The sequence below is a fragment of the Mixophyes fleayi genome, chromosome 3 (assembly GCF_038048845.1).
Source record: "Mixophyes fleayi isolate aMixFle1 chromosome 3, aMixFle1.hap1, whole genome shotgun sequence".
NCBI lineage: Eukaryota > Metazoa > Chordata > Amphibia > Anura > Limnodynastidae > Mixophyes > Mixophyes fleayi.
The window spans coordinates 107523219-107540757 of NC_134404.1; the positions used below are offsets into that span (position 1 = coordinate 107523219).

The following is a 17539-nucleotide window of genomic DNA, read 5'->3' on the forward strand; positions in this document are numbered from 1 at the left end:
TCAAGACATGGGTAAAGCTAAATATGGGAAATAATGCATTTCACATTGCCTGTTAAAGGGGCATTATTTTGTAAGATAACTAAAAACCATGTTTATTTAATTTAATTCTACTTGCTAAATAAAACAGGGTCCTCCCTCCCCCATGTCTGAGAGAAAAATAATTTGATTTAGTTAGAGGCAAGCATGCTACTTTTTTCAGTATGGGGGCACGGTTACATTACAGATTATATTTAATTTTATGTATGTAGAGCAAATTGAAAGACTGCTTCAATTCATTTGAATAAATACTGTGCCTGTGCCAAGATATTTTGATGAATATTTATGAAATAAAATCGAAATAAAGTGAACAAAAAAGCTACCTGTAATTTTTAAAGTGTGTTTGCAAAGAGCCAGAGGACCTTTCTGCATTTAGTCTTCATCTCCTGTTTGTCAGATTGTCCCCGGCTTTTAACTAAATCTGGGTACACGCCTATGTAGTCCTACTTCAGATTAAATTTCTGTAACAATTACACCAACGATCGAAAGTCCTGATGAGCATTCAAATTCATGTGTTTACATCTATATGATTTACCTTCAGATCTGTGATCTTCATCTGTCATAACCTGCTAAAAATATTGTGACTCTGTACACACACTACAAATATCTGCCTACACTGCTGGTCATGAGAGCGTACCATACTTGCCAACTCTCCCGGAATGTCCGGGAGACTCCCGCATTTTGCGTGAGTCTCCCGGACTCCCAAGAGAGTGTGACAATCTCCCTAGGTCCAAAACGTTTGGCCCCGCCCCGCTGTAAAATGACGCGTTTTGCGTTATTATGTCATGGAGCGAAAGTGACGTGATTTTCGGGGCCCCACCCCCTGCACGCCCACCTTCCCCACCAGGCTCCTGGATCATACTTGCCATAAGTTGGCAAGCATAGAGCGTACACATTTCAACATTTGCCCAACATTGTTCCATCATTGATCGTGATTTTTAGAAACTTTAGAAAACCAAATCAACAGATGTGATGTGTTTTAGAACGGCAAAACATGATTGTGGGAGCATACCCCCCCCTCCCCCGCAATATCTGAAGAGTTGTACATGGTGTGATTTGCATGATAATTACATAGATGTGTATCCAGCATAAGTGGTAATAGAACTATGTAACCAATCAGATCATCAGAATATTGACAGCGGCACAAGCCCATTTCAGCAGATATGTTGTTTATCTTGCGAAAAGCAGCAAACAGTCCATGTGTGTGTTTATCTAAGTAAGTACAGGGCCGCATGTGACATGTGAGTAGGGGAATTGAGGCAAGTAGCTGACAGGGAATTGTATAGTGGAAGTAGCAGGGTCACCTGACAGCACAGAGTAGTGTTGTGAGCTCCTGCCAAGTAAATGCAGATATATTGTGGTGTCCAACATATTAATGTATGAAACACAATTCATGCATCTAAATTGTCTCTTTAAGTGTCAATATTCTGTGTAATATTAGACTCCTCCAGGAAATCAAAGGCAGCCTTTCCTTCTCTTTTAATGCCACCTCCCGACTGTCACAGCATCTGCTGACTTAATTCTGGTAGACATGTTTAAATTATAATATCCTATTTACACACACTTTATAAGCAGTCTGTAGTATGCTAATGGAAGGCAGCTGGGGAACAGTATGTCATTTTAAAGCACCCTTCTAAATCCAAGCATATCCCTGTTTTACTACATTTTACCTGTTTGTACCCAGCAAAGCCGTCAGTATTATTCCTTGAAGTGTAGCTGTGCTAAACATAACATGTGTGATTTTACTCTTCACCAGAGACAAAGCGACAATTTCCAGACTATTTGTTGCTTGGTCAAGCAGCTGTGTACATTCTTCTTAGTTTGGGTCATGTCTCAGAATATTTTCCACAAGAGCAGGCATTGCTACCTTGTAGCCAGAACTCAGCCCTTTCTTTTATACTGATATGTCTGACAAAACACTTAATCGTATTGTTGCTTTTAACAACTGGTCCTCTTCTTCTATGGTTATCTTAATAGACTGATCTGGTACAACAGACTTGGTTAAAAAAATGCATGTTAAGTCCATGATCCAATCAAGAGTTTCGCACAGCGACACATGACTTGGGCTACAGGTCTTTTGAAATATTTTTTTTTTTCACAAGCAAAAAAAAAAAAAGACAGTTGCCAACTTTAATGGGATATTGGTAAACGTTAACAAGGATGTCAGTATACAGTGATCCAGGATTTACATTTGTTTCCTTTGAGGCCTCTTGCTGCCATCTGATACCTCCTTCACATCTTTACGTTTTTAGGGTATTATATTTTAGGCCAACCATTGGAATAGACAGCTGGGAGTTTTTCCAGCTAGTATTAGGTAATTGTCTGCATGTTTGTTTAGAAGCCTAATGCAAAAATAGTTGGGTGTTCATAACAATCTTTCCCCAATAGAGCAGCATTCTTGAAATCTCTTTACTTTTGTCAATTTCCTCAACCTTTTGTTGGCCCATTAATGTTTGACTGTTACACCATCACATAGTAAACTCTGTAATCGGAAATTGTGGTTCATTTATGTAAATATTGTTAATTAGTCCTTAGAGTTCTATTTTAATGCTCTCTTCTGGTATTTCTAGGAAGGCAGCTGAGAGAAAGTTCTCCATGAATGTACGTCACAATGATGATGACCGACCAAATCCCACTGGAACTGCCACCCTTGCTGAATGGGGATGTGGCCATGATGCCGCATATAGTAAATGGAGATGGATCACAGCAGGTTGGTAAAGTTGATTAGGATTTACGTAGTATGGGCATTACAAAAATTATGGATACATACAATACTCTGCAAAAGTTTTAGGCAGATGTGGAAAAAATGCTGCAAAGTAAGAATGCTTTCAAAAATAAAAGTGTTAAAAGTTTATTTTTATCAATTAACAAAATCAAATTGAAAGAACAGATGAGAAATCTAAATTAAATCAATATTTGGTGTGACCACCCTTTGCCTTCAAAACAGCATCAATGCATCAATTCTTCTAGGTACACTCGCAGGCAGTTTTTGAAGGAATTCGTCAGGGAGGTCGTTCCAAACATCTTGGAGAACTAACCACAGATCTTCTGTGGATGTAGGCTTGCTCAGATCCTTCTGTTTCTTCATGTAATCCCAGACAGACTCAATGATGATGGGATCAGGGCTCTGCGGGGGCCATATCATCACTTCCAGGACTCCTTGTTCTTCTTTACGCTGAAGATAGTTCTTAATCACATTGGCTGTATGTTTGGGGTTGTCGTCCTGCTGCAGAATAAATTTGTAGCCAATCAGATGCCTCCCTGGTTGTATTGCATAATAGATAAGTACCTGCCTGTATTGCTCAGCATTGAGGACACCATTAATCCTGACCAAATCCCCAACTCCATTTGCTGAAGTGCAGCCCCAAACTTGCAAGGAACCTCCACCCACTAGTGATGGGAAATCTAGTTCATTTTGAAGATTAGTTCATTCTGATCTAGTTCACACAAAAGATTAGTTCAAAAGATTAGTTAATTTCACTCATTTGACTCAGTAGTTCATTTCACTCATTTGACTCAGTAGTTCATTTCACTCATTTGACTTAGTAGTTCATTTCACTCATTTCAATCATTTGACTCAGTAGTTCATTTCACTCATTTCACTCATTTGACTCAGTAGTTCATTTCACTCATTTCAATCATTTGACTCAGTAGTTCATTTCACTCATTTCACTCATTTCACTCAGTAGTTCATTTCACTCAGTCGTTCATTTAGTTCATTTAGCTCAGTTTGTTCAGTTAGATCACTGGCTCTGGAGCACTGCTGAGAGAAGTGATTGGAGACATAGAATTAGTCTATTACACAAACTGTAGATGAGTTATAGTCCTGTTAAAATTATAAGATAAGTTTAATATGTTAGATCATTTTTAATATTTTAAAAAGGGCAATCACTTATACAAAATTCTAGTAGTGACATGTTGAGCTTTGCAAAGTTAATTACATTTTCATTATTATTTTTTATTTCCATAAAATGCAAATGAAAAATACCCAAATTCAGAGTATTATAAAGTGTCACTTTTTTGCTTTTAAAATTGAGATCAGTGCAATCAGGATATAGGGGAGATGTATCAAACCTTAGGGGAGAATTTTTACAGCTGTAAAAAGACCCAAAATAGGCATCACGTCACTGGGGGCGGGGCTAAAATGGCACAATTCATAAAGCCCCACCCCCTACGCCTATACCCTGCTCCAGGAACTCCCAGACGTAACCAACATAATGTTGGCAATTATGACTAATCAGCTTCTGTCATTTATCTAGCAGAGTCTATAAAATGGCAGAAAATGATTAGTTGCTATGGGCAACGTTTCCACTTTATCTCTCTTGAAGGTTTAATACATCTCCCCTGTATATATGGTGCAATAAACAGAACTACAGTATATAGCATGCAGCACTCAGCAGTGCAGCGTGTCTTGAGCTGACAGGGAAGAGAATGTATCCTGTGACTCATGAGCTAAATGATCTAAATGATCTAAATGATTGAAATGAGTCGGAGAGTGAAATGAGTCGAAGAGTAAAATGATTCGAAGAGTGAAATGATTCGAAGAGTGAAATGAACTAGATGAACTATTGAACTCCTGAGCCAGGAGAATGACTCATGACTCACAGTCAGTGATCAGCTCCAGAGTGTCACACAATGTCTGAGCACAGCAGTGCCACCTTTGGTAGTTTAGAGGTACTGACTCATGAGTATTAAATGAGAGCTGAATAGAAACAAAACAGCCAGTGTGAATGAGACAGTGAGTGAGGCTGCTGGAGCTGCTCTGCTTTATCTCTAACTCCTCCCACTTGTTTTAGTTCCTGGTGAACTAATCTTTGCCAGAACTGTGAACTAAATGATTTAGTTCACTTTAAAGATTAGTTCATTTGAACTAATCATTCGTGAACTACCCATCACTACCACCCACCAGGCTTCACTGTTGCCTGTAGACAATCATTACTGTACCACTCTCTATTTTTGAATCCATTCTTAATTTTCCACACCTGCCTAAAACTTTTGCACAGCACTGTGCAGCTATTGAAAGTCATCAAATTGGACTTAGTTACAGTAAGGTCGGAACTTCTTATGTGAAGAATATATCATGTTTTGTTAGTACACAGTACAACTCCTTGCATCTCTTTAGAGGTTGGCTAAACAAGCAACCGCAGGTCAAATCTATTACAACGTCCCTTATCCATGCACTTACACTGTTTTTGAATAATTTAGCTCTTCTCTGCTTCATCTTCTCTCATCCAGACCCATCATTCTCCATCACACATACATTAACTAGATGCTACAATGCATAGAATAAACAAAGCACCAGCTCAGCTTTGGGCTCAACCAGCCCCTCCCCCCTGCGGAAACCTATTGCAGATAAAATCTTATCTTATTAAAAATATAGACCTGAAAATGTGTAATCAAACAAACAAGAAGATTGACAAAATATTATTTTATAATGTATTATTTTTGCTGTATATTAAACAAATTTGTATGTAATTAAAGAAATACAGCACTCCCTCCTGTGAGATATAGGGACAATAAAAATCACTTCCGACTCCTAGTATCCTTATATTTCACAGCAGTGGTTGTATTATCTCTTACATTAATACTTTTATGGTTCCTACTATTATACAGTATAAATAATATTCAGCGCCAGTACTACCATTAGGAGAACCAAGGCATTGCCTTCAGAGTCCAAGGTTAGGGTGTGCTTAAAACACTGAAAGAGTTAAGTACTGTCACTCATCCTACATGAAATATGAACGCCCCTGTGCTGCCCCACATGGATCGAGTGCAGCTGACATGGAGGGCAGGCAGCCAGCAGATTCTTACATGTAAAGCTGCCTGCTGCTGCTTCTCCTGGTCAGTGATTCGCTGGGAGTTTGGCGCTTGGCTGTGATCTCACTGCCAAGCGCCACACTCCCAGTCTGAGGCTTCCACCACCTCCTGCCTTGTAAGGTAAGAAGCAGAGGGGTGGGGGCAGGGCTTCTGAGTGGGGATAGCGATGGGGCTGGGGGCACTGGTTAGGTCACCCCAGGGCTTGCACCAGCCTTGATTCTATTCCCACACTTAATGCCGCTGATCTTTGCATACTTGAGTGTTCATCTTGCTGAACATTCAGTTTTATATTTTTTCTGGACCTGGTTATTTTTTCCATTTGAAGAAAAATATGGGAAACCTTCTCCACTGTGTGATTTTGTTCTTTGTTCTCTTTTCTCTTGTTCGTTCCTCTTAAAGTTTTTCTAACCACAATATTAAATCATAATTTTATGGTCGTTTGATCCCAGGCTGTAAATAATATGAAGGTATTCATTTAAATGGTTTATGTCAAGACTGGGTTGCAGTGGCCATAATTTAAAATGTGATCATTGCTTCCCCCACTGAAATTCTTTACCCAGATCTTGCACACTGGATAAATACAACTGAAAATTTTAGTGCATGTAATTATAACATTGTATAATGTGTTACAGATGTAAATGACAGCTTTATCATTTTAGTGGTGACTTTAGCAGATTACTGATTGAAGTAAAGATTGCACTTTTTATGTGTCTGTGTATATTTTGGCTCCAGTGAAATACAATAGAGACATTTGTCATGTATTCATTATAATTGTTGTTGTTTTGTTTTTTTGTTTTAAATACTTGGCACTAACTTTTATGGCTTTAACATTTTGTTTTGATCAAGCTGTAAAAAATATTTTTGTGATGTTTAAGGAACCATTAAACATAAAAGTTCATACCCTCTGACGGCGGTTCCCAAAGTGTGCGCCGCGGCTCCCAGGGGTGCCGCGGCGCTGTCACTGGGGTGCCGCAGGCCAGCCATAAAAAAAAAAGAGAACACAGAAACTTACCAATCCGCCGGGCGCCGGGACCCGGCAGCCTCCTCTCTTCCGCAGCAGCTTGTCACTGACGTCGATATTCAGTGACAGCTGCAGGAGCAGAGTGAAAAGGATCGTGACAGCAGAGGAGGGCAGCAGAGGAGGACAGTGAGCAGCAGAGGAGAACAGTGTGACAGCAGAGGAGGACAGCGGGCAGCAGAGGAGGACAGTGGGCAGCAGAGGAGGACAGTGTGACAGCAGAGGAGGACAGCGTGACAGCAGAGGAGGACAGCAGGCAGCAGAGGAGGACAGCGGGGCAGCAGAGGAGGACAGCGGGGCAGCAGAGGAGGACAGTGGGCAGCAGAGGAGGACAGCGTGACAGCAGAGGAGGACAGCGTGACAGCAGAGGGGGACAGCGGGCAGCAGAGGGGGACAGCGGGGCAGCAGAGGGGGACAGCGTGACAGCAGAGGGGGACAGCAGGGCAGCAGAGGGGGACAGCGTGACAGCAGAGGTGGACAGCGTGACAGGGGGCAGCGTGATAGAGGGCTGCAGAGGGTGCAGCGCAATAAAGGGCTGCAGAGGGGGCAGAGTGCCTGGGTACAGAGGGGGGCAGCGTGACAGAGGGGGGCAACGTGACAGAGGGCAGAGGAGGGGGACAGCGTGACAGGGCAGAGGAGGGGGATAGCGTGAGAGAGGGCAGAGGAGGGGGATAGCGTGAGAGAGGGCAGAGGAGGGTGACAGCGTGAGAGAGGGCAGAGGAGGGGGACAGCGGGGCAGAGGAGGGGGACAACGGGGCAGAGGAGTGGGTACTGCGTGAGAGAGGGCAGAGGAGGGGGACAGCGTGAGAGAGGGCAGAGGAGGGGGACAGTGTGACAGAGGGCTGAGGAGGGGGACAGCGTGACAGAGGGCAGAGAAGGGGGACAGCGTGACAGAGGGGGCAGAGTGACTGGATGCAGAGGGGGGCAGAGTGTCTGGATGCAGAGGGGCATTTTTGCATACAACTAAATAAGTATTTCTGTCGTGACCTAACTACTTATTACAATTTTTTGACCCAACTACTTCTAAAACAGGACTGCTCAGTAATTATTTTGGAGGGGTGCCTTGAAAAAATTTGGAGACTCTAAGGGTGCAGTGAACTGCAAAAGTTTGGGAACCACTGCCCTATGACAAGCATACCCCCTAACTTTGGAGCTCTGTGAATCGGATAAGGGGGCGTGACTGTGGGACATGACCCTCAAATCGAGACTGTCCAGCCTAAATCGAGACAGGGAGATATGCAAAAAGGCATAGTGTGGCATTGATAAATAATGAGTACTTTTGATAGTGAGCGAAGAGAAATTAACTTTTATGCTATTCCATACATGACCGTAAGTATCGCATTGCAAAGGAAAAAGACTGTTTTGCCCAAAGCAACCAACCAGATGTGTGCTTTCATTTTTTAAACTGCAATAGAAAAATGTCTGATAGAATCTAAGATTGGTTACTATGGGCAACACCCCTTTTTAACTTTGCACCAATTTTCATAAATTTCCCAACATGTGTGCATTCAAAGTTGTTATAAAAATATTCTCTCAAACATCTTCTGACAAGGCACATTACCACTTTCCCCCCATGTTTGCCTGCTAATGGCTGCTGTGCTTGGCCAACCCTCTGGTGGTGTGCATATATAATATTGCATACATGCCAACTTGTAGAGATCCGGGGGAGAAGTGATGTGACATGGGGTAGGAGAAGGGCGTGGTTACATTGTCGCATCACCATAGCCACACCCCCACTATAAAAAGCCGCCAATTGGAGGGGTGGAGCTTAATGACACAATTAAGCCTCGCCACTCCATTCACTGCTGTAAATTTCGGCAAATGCGGGAGCTTTGTCTACTCTTCCGGGAGTCTGTGAGGACTCCCCAAAATTCGGAAGCCTCCCGGGAATTCCGGGAGAGTAGGTAAGTATGTAATATTGATTTTCTGCTGGTGTAGAGAATAGCCCCACTTATTTACTCATTTTAACATTTCAAAAACACCTGCTCTGAATAAAATAGTGTAAACAATACTTTTTTTTTCCCTGTTTTGTTTGAGATGTTAAAAGAACAGGTACATGATAAATGGGTCCCCCCATGCAAAAGCTTGGTGCTTAACGTCTGTAGGGTTATTCCCAGTAATAATGTTATCACTGGTGGTAACCCCCTTCATATAGAAGGAGAAGTGGAACAATCACCAATTCAGGCATTTTCACCAGCAGTAGGGGTTTTCACCTATTGAACCCCCCTTTAGTGTTAGTCCTCTAAGTAGAGATGTTGCCCTATAGATAACTGTATTTTTCAATGTCAATATTCTGGTCTGTTGCATTAGTCTGTATTCCTTTTAATGGAAGGCTTGCATGGATAGTTAATATGTATCCAACCACATAAGTAATGGCCCCCTGATGCCTGGTGCCATGCGGAAACACTAGCGATGGCATGTTTAGTATATAGATGACAATTCTATGTTAGAATTCTGACTTGCAAAGCCACCAGTACATGCTAAACAGGACATTCTGTTCATGACAGAAACAAGCATAAACCATACAGCATATTGTAGAGCTCTTGGCCCTGTTGCCAGGGCTTGATTTTTGGGGCACAAAATTGTGACAGAAGAGGTATAAACTGAAATTCATTTTAAATTATAAGACAATAACTATTCTCCAAAGAAAGAGAAACATGGCATATTCTCATGGTAATGGCTATAGACAATGAGCTATACTCAGAAGGGTGCTTGAGGATAAGTGAGTAGCAGCGACAAGCACAGGTCTGACAGCTCCCCTTTCACTCCACCTTCCTGGTTTCACCCTTGTTAACTCTTATTCACGCCTCCGTTCCGCTATACAGTTCTGATATCAATGAAAAAATTTGTGCAAGATGTGACAAACATTGCTGTGACCCTTTTAAAAAGCCAAGTGCAGCTGAGTTCTGAAAACACGCAAATGTAAACATGGGGGAGATGAAGGAAGCTGGATTTTAAAAGAAAGCCGAGTTCATTTTTACCTTTAGCCTGTTGTGGCGGGCGAGGGACGCTACAAGCATATCAGCCTGGGGCGGCCTGAACCCCTAATGAGGTTCTGCCTGTTGTGGTTGCTACTTCTACCACCACCCCTATTCACTTACCACAGTATGTAGCTCTTCACCTTTGGTTGAACTACAATGTACAATCCTACAAGTAGTAACAGTACCTGAAGAGCCACACGCTGTTGTACCCTGTATTGTATTATGGTTTAAGTTTGCCGTCTAAATCATAGTTGCCTACTCTCCCGGAATGTCCGGGAGACTCCTGAATGTCTGGGAGTCCTCCTGGGAGAGCAGGGCAACCTCCTGGATCCCGGCCGTTCAGTTAATTAAATGGAGGCAGCGGGGCTTAGTGACGCGATTCATGTGTTATCGTTGACCCGCCCCCTGTTGGTATAGGATGAAAATGGCGATGACATGTTAGGGGGTAGGGCCAATGTCACAAATCTCTGAGCCCCGCCCCCACTCACCCCCCTCACCCCCCCTGACCTCCTAAAAAAGTATTGCCAAAGGTGGTAAGTATGATCTTAATTCTGGAGAAAAGTAAAACGAGGGATAAATTAAAACGAGTCCAGAAAAAGGTCTTCTACAAGCTGAGACAGCTGCTATAAAGGTCTCACAGCAGCTGCTTAAAGCAATCTATATTATATAAGCATTTGGCATTGAATGCGGAAACGGAAAAAAAAAAATGACTGAAGTGAAACATTTATGCGAAATAAAATTTCAAATGAACACATATTTAAAGATGAAACGTAATAGATCACTTTTCTGGGTAGGTTCTAGTTCTAGTTCCTCTGTGTAGTTGAGTAATCATTAAACTGTTGGATGGTGACATTTCCAGGGAATTTCTTTAGATGAATGTTCTGATGTCTCGCTGAGAAATCTATTTCCCTCACCCAAGAACTATTTCTACTGGAAGTATAAAATAAATTGCCTGTCTCCTCATCATCTGTTTCTTATTATAGTAGTAAAAAAATCTACTATACATTAAAGAATGATGATAGACACACACACACACACACACACACACACACACACACACACACACACACACACACACACACACACACATATAGATACATACACACACAGATATATAGATACATACACACACACAGATATATAGATACATACACACAGATAGATATATAGATACATACACACAGATAGATATATACATGCATTAACACACACACAGATTAATATATAGACATACACAAACATATATCATACTTACCAACTCCCGGAAACTTGTTTCCGGGAGAGGGGGCGTGACTGGAGGGGGCCGAGGCCAATCGTGTCATTTTGGCCCCGCCCCCCGCAAACCGTAATTTGTGCCGCGGGGGGCGGGGCCAAAATGGCACGATTGGCCTCGTCCCGCCCCTCCCGCCCTCCAAAATGGCGTGATTCACGAGAATCGCGTCAAATGACGTGATTCACGAGAATCGCGTCAAATGAGATTGGGATGCGGGAGAAATGCCAGCTAGCCCGGGAGACTGACCCGAATTTCGGTAGTCTCCCGGACTTTCCGGGAGAGTTGGCATGTATGACATATATATAACATAGATATATAGCTAGATACATACACATATAGATATATAGATACACACATATAGAGATATATACACACACACAGACATATATTATTATTATTATTACCATTTATTTATATAGCGCCACTAATTCCGCAGCGCTGTACAGAGAACTCATTCACATCCGTCCCTGCCCCATTGGAGCTTACAGTCTAAATATATATATACATATAGATACATACACACACACACAGATATATAGACACACACAAACATAGATATATAGATTCGCACACACACACATATAGCGGCGAGCTGAAATCCAGCTTACTATTACCATAATACTGGTAATAGTTTTAACGCTGCGGGGATTCTAAACAATTGAATATGCCCCATAGAGACATGTTTAGATACACACACACACACACACACACACACAGATATATGGATTAGAGATGCTCACTGACCCTCGTGTTTTGGTTTTGGATCTGGATTACCGTCGTGTTTTGGTTTTAGTTTTGCGAAACCGCCATTGTGTGTTTTGGTTTTGGTTTTGTTTGGTTTTGTTTTGCTATTTTGTTGGAAAATAAATGTTTTTGGGCATAAAATAACCAAATTTAGTGCTCCATCTGTTTCTTGGATAAGTAATGTAATTGTAAAGCTAATAAATTATCAAAAAAACAGTTTAATTCCTGGTAGGTAGGCCTTCATTAATTCTACACACAAACGAGATTGTCTTCCTCTCCATCTATGCATATTGGCAATGCAGCCATTGTCTTTGGATGTATATTACATCCTACACTTATAGTTAAATATGTAAAGAAATGGACAAAATATGTAAAGAAATGGACAAAGTCCTCGGTCCACACTGGCCCTCTTTCCCTGACTCTCCTCGGACCGCTACCTTGTACCACCGGTCTCACCCAATCTCCTGACCCCTGGACCCATCTGCTTATTTGCCTTCCGGGACTGATTTCTGAACTAGGCGTATCGTCCCTCTGGAACTCTGCTCCCTCCTTACCACTGGAGCCCTCGGTCTATTCGGTCTCCTGGGCCTACCTCCTAATCGCTGGACCCCTTCGATCTGCTCCTGCAACTACCTAGATTCCTCAGACTTGATTGGTACCTGCTACTATTCTACCGGATTTTATCTTCACCTGTTATTATTTTTACCTGATATTTTTTATATTATTATTTTTACCTGATATTATTTTACCTGCCATTATTTTGTTTTGTTTTTTGTCCTGATTTTACACTTACCTGTTACTATTTTTACCTGTTTTATTCTTACCTGCTTCGTTGTCCTGATTATCTCTCTGGCCTGTTGTTCAATACCTTCCACGCCCTAACTTTGTTACTGTCTTCCACTTTGCTATTGTATTCCACATTGCTATTGTATTCCACATTGCTCTTGTCTCCCTGTTATTTTTCTTCCTGTTATTCTCTGTCCTCTTTATCTCACTGTTCTGTTACTCCTTGCCTCCCTTGCCCTATTTTCTGTTTTTGTCTCCCTAGCCCTCCTTGCCTTTTCTCTGCCCCGTCATACTAGGCCTCTCTAACCGACCTCATCCCTTTCGTCCCTGCTCTCCCTTCCTCCTCTCTTCACCCGCTCTCACACCCTCCCTTCTCTCACCCTACTATGCCTCCCTGCTCTCGATCTATACCCATACTCTCCCCCCGCCCTACCTCTCCCGCTCCTCCCCACCCTCCCCCGCGCACTGCCCATCTTGCTAACCTCATCCCCATCTCCCCCCTCTCCTCTCCCCCTTTCTCATGCGCCCTCTGGAATGCTAGATCAGTCCATAACAAACTGACTGCTATCCACGACCTCTTTTTATCCAACTCCCTTAACCTTCTTGCCATTACTAAAACCTGGCTCTCAGATTCTGACACCACCTCCCCCGCTGCCCTCTCCTATGGTGGCCTCTCCTTCACCCACTCCACCAGGCCTGGTGCCCGCCCAGGCGGTGGAGTTGGCCTCCTCCTCTCCTCCACCTGTACTTTTCGTGTCATTCCCCCTGAACCCTCCCTCTCCTTCTCCTCCTTTGAAGCTCACTCCATCCGCCTCTTCTACCCCATCCATCTCCGTGTCACTGTCATCTACCGCCCCCCTGGCCCCACCTCCCTCTTCCTTGACAACTTTACTGCCTGGCTTCCTCACCACCTCTCCTCCGACCTCTCTTCCATCATCCTCGGCGACTTTAACTTCCCCATGGACAATCCCACAGACCCTGCTTCCAGCAAATTACTCACCCTTTCTTCCTCCCTTGGTCTTACCCAATGGACCTCCTCCTCTACCCACTGCCTTGGTCACTCCCTTGATCTGGTCTTCTCCTACCTATGTAGTCTCTCTGACTTCTCCATCTCTCCCTTTCCTCTATCCGATCACTATCTCCTCTCCTTCTCTCTCTCCTCCTCTCCTGCTCCCCTCCCCCTGCCCAAACCTACTCTGTCCAGACGCAACCTTGACGCCCTTAACCCGGCATCTCTGTCCTCCTCTCTCGATACCCTCCTTTCTCCTCTTTCCTCCCTGGCCTGCCCCAACCAGGCGGTCTCCCTCTACAATCACACCCTCACCTCTGCTCTGGACGCGGTCGCCCCTGCCCACTCCGTCCACCCTCGCTGCTCCAAACCCCAACCCTGGCACTCCAAATTTACCCGCTTCCTCCAAAAATGCTCCCGTACCGCTGAACGGCACTGGAGAAAATCCCGCTCCCTGGCTGACTTCCTCCACTTTAAATTCATCTTTGCATCCTACAGCTCTGCCCTCTCACTCGCTAAACAATCTTTCTTTAAGTCCCTCATCTCTTCCCAATCCTCTAACCCCCGCCGTCTCTTCGCCACCTTCAGCACTCTCCTGGTTTGGTTTCTGTGTCTCTAGGCCCCCCTCCACTTGTCAAAAATACAAAAAAATTCAGCTGTTATAGACTGTACAATATTAATTGAAAGTGAGAAAGCCAGTTTAGTTTCTGTCTCTCTAGGCCCCCCTCCACTGGTATAAAATACCAAAAAATGCAGCCGTTATAGACTGTACAATATTAATAGAAATGGACAAAGCCATTTTAGGGTCACTGTGTTGTATGACACCCTACCCTTAAGGAGAAATTGCCCAAACAGCAGCCTTTCAAGACGGTATGTGATATGGAAATGCCACAAGTCCCTTTCCTCTTTGGGGGTAGATTGCACCCTACACTTAAAATAAAAGTTTTAAAAAGATGTTATCATCATCATCTTCAGCTTCATCCTCACCCTCATCAGTGTGTACATCATCATCACAGACTATCAATTCATCGCTGCTTGAATCCGCCATTAGAGAACAGTCAGTGCTTTCATGTCTTGGATGGTGAAGGCCTTCCTCGTGGAAGATGTAGTTCATTTTTATAAACATCATTTTCTCTACATTTTTGGGAAGTAACCGGCGATCACTGACTAAGTTCCCTGCTGTGCTGAACACTCATTCAGAGCACACACTAGAGGGTGGGCAGCTTAAGTATTGCAAAGCAAGTTTGTACATGGGTTTCCAAATTGCCTGCTTTTCTTCCCAGTAAGGAAAGGGACTGTCTGACATTTCCATATCAATTACCTCTTGAAAATAATCCTCCACCATCCTTTGCATGTTAATACTCATATTGGATGGAGTTATGGGCAAGGTCACACATTTTTTAGAAAAATCCTTCAAACCAGCCCTGATGTTAAACTGTTCTGGTCTGCCCTCTGTGTCTTCCCTGCTTCTTTTTGGAAAATTAAATTTTTTACGAGCAGCAGCTGCTTGAGAAACTGAAGGAGGACACGTCGTCAAGCCAAGGCCCAGTTCAGCGGACAACTTGCAAAAGTTCACATCTCGTTCATTTTGAAGCAAAGACTCAATGTAGGTCTTAAACCTTGGATCAAGCACAGTGGCCAAAACGTACTGATCCGAGTTCAAGATCTTAATAACTCGAAGATCATTGTGAAGTACTTGATCGACAAGGCATAATTTGCGGAATTGCTTGCTTTCATCTCCTCCTTCAGTTTCTCAAGCTGCTTTTCCAATAGTCTAATTAAAGGAATGTCTTGGCTCAAACTAGCGGAATCTGCACTCACTTCACACATCACAACTTCAAATGGTTTCAGCACCTTGCACAGCACTGAAAGGATTCCCCACTGTGCAAGAGTGAAATACATGCCCCCTCCTTTCCCAATGTTATGGCTTGTGCAATACGCTTGGATGGCTTTGCGCTGCTCCTCCATCCTCTGCAGCATGTACAGGGTGGAATTCCACCTAGTTACCACCTCCTGCTTAAGTTGGTGGCAGGGCAAGTTAAACTGCTCTTGGAGCTGCTGCAATCTCCTACATGCTGTGGCCGAATGCGTGAAAATGGCCTAAAATCTTATGGGCCACCGAAAGCATCTCCTGCACCTCACGGTTATTTCGTAGGAAGCTCTGCACCACCAAGTTGATGGTGTGAGCAAAACAGGGCATGTGCTGGAAATCATCCAGCTGTAATGCTCGCACTATATTGTTGGCGTTATCAGAAATGACATATCCTTAGGAGAGTCCAAGTGGTATAAGCCATGTATCAATCACATCTCTTAGTTTGCGTAACAAATTGTCAGCTGTATGCCTGTTAGTGAAGCCAGTGATACAAAGGGTGGCCTGCCTGTAACAAATGTTACGTAGTGATGTACATGCTGCTGCTGTTCCTGCTGGTGAAGGTGAATGACCAACCCAGTGGGCTGTCACAGTCATATAGTCTTTGGTTTGACCACTTCCACTTGTCCACATATCTGTCTTTAAGTGGACAGTGGGCAGAATGGCATTTTTCAGCGCAATCTCTACATTTGTACACACTTTTTGGTATAGTTGTGGAATAGCTTTACGGGAAAAATGGTGTCGCGATGGAATTCTGTAACGCGGACACAAAACCTCAATTAACTGTGAAAAACCAGCTGCGTTTATTGTGGAGATTGGGCCCAGATCTAACACTAACATGGCAGCCATGGCGTCTGTAATTCGCTTGGCGACTGGGTGACTGCTGTCATATTTGCTTCCCATAGCAAATGATTGTTTCACAGTTAATTGTTGAAATGTAGGACTGCTCTTTTTCTGGGCCTTAATCTGGGCTGACGATTTACCCCCAGCAGCAGCAACAGCAGCAGCAGCAGTGGGACTAACGCTTTCTTCAGAAGAATCAATAATAGTCCAGGAGTCATCCAGCCTTAATAAGTGGGATGGCGGGCTCACTCCAAGCACTACTGAGGATATTGATGAGGATGGTGTGGTGGGTGTATTTTGTAGCCATCGGGATGTCATTGACCGGAGGGTCCTAGCTGATGATGGAGTGCTTGTAATTTTTTTGGAAGAACTTTCAGCTTTTCCCAACACTTTGCCATGAACTCTCTTCAAATGGCGTAACATAGACGAGGTTCCAAGATGGTTAAGGTCCCTCCCTCGACTGACTGTGGCTTGACATACACTATAAATGGCTATACAATTGTTGTCTGGATTGGGGTAGAAATAATTCCACACATAAGAAGTGGATTTTTTAGTTTTATGGCCTGGCATGACAATGCCCTTTTTCTTGCCATGTGCCAGAACTGCTGCCACTGGTGCAGGACTTACACAAACAACCTCATCCTCATCAACATCCTCATCCTCGTCGCCTACACAAATCTGCCCCTCATCCTCTTCTATTTCCATAGTGGCATTCTCAATTTGTGTATCACTGGCTACACTCGGGCTGTTCAGGCACACATCAGCTGAACTGCTGAAAGGGTCACTCTTTATGGGTACACTAACAGAATGCTCACGATTAAACATCCCACTGTTGGATGAACTCTCCACAGGGATTGGTGTCATTTGTGATTCAGAGCAAACATTATCCTCTAATGCCTTACTGTTATCTTGCAGCTCGGCTTTGACGCGTAACAGTAGTTGTGCACCACTTGTAGGCTCGGTAACTTTTTTGGATCTGCCACTAATAGAGAAAGGTGAAGGCCTCATTCTCTCTTTGCCACTGCGTGTGTAGAATGGCATGTTGGCAATTTTTTTGTATCGACACTTAACTTTTCTTTAGTTACACTTCTTTTTCGCTTCAACACAGTAAAAAATTTTTGGGGGTGTGTTTTTTTGACTGATTTCAAAACTCTGTGTAGTT

General features: G+C 43.4%; 1 protein-coding gene across 1 annotated transcript in view; it reads left to right on the plus strand.

Annotated features, from left to right (window-relative positions):
• FNDC3B (fibronectin type III domain containing 3B) overlaps positions 1–17539 on the plus strand; it is a 270448-nt gene that overhangs the window by 56651 nt on the left and 196258 nt on the right. Inside the window, exon 2 of the mRNA XM_075202134.1 lies at positions 2607–2746. Coding sequence (XP_075058235.1) covers positions 2636–2746 — 111 coding nt within the window. The 5' untranslated portion in view covers positions 2607–2635. The remainder of the gene's footprint in view (positions 1–2606; positions 2747–17539) is intronic.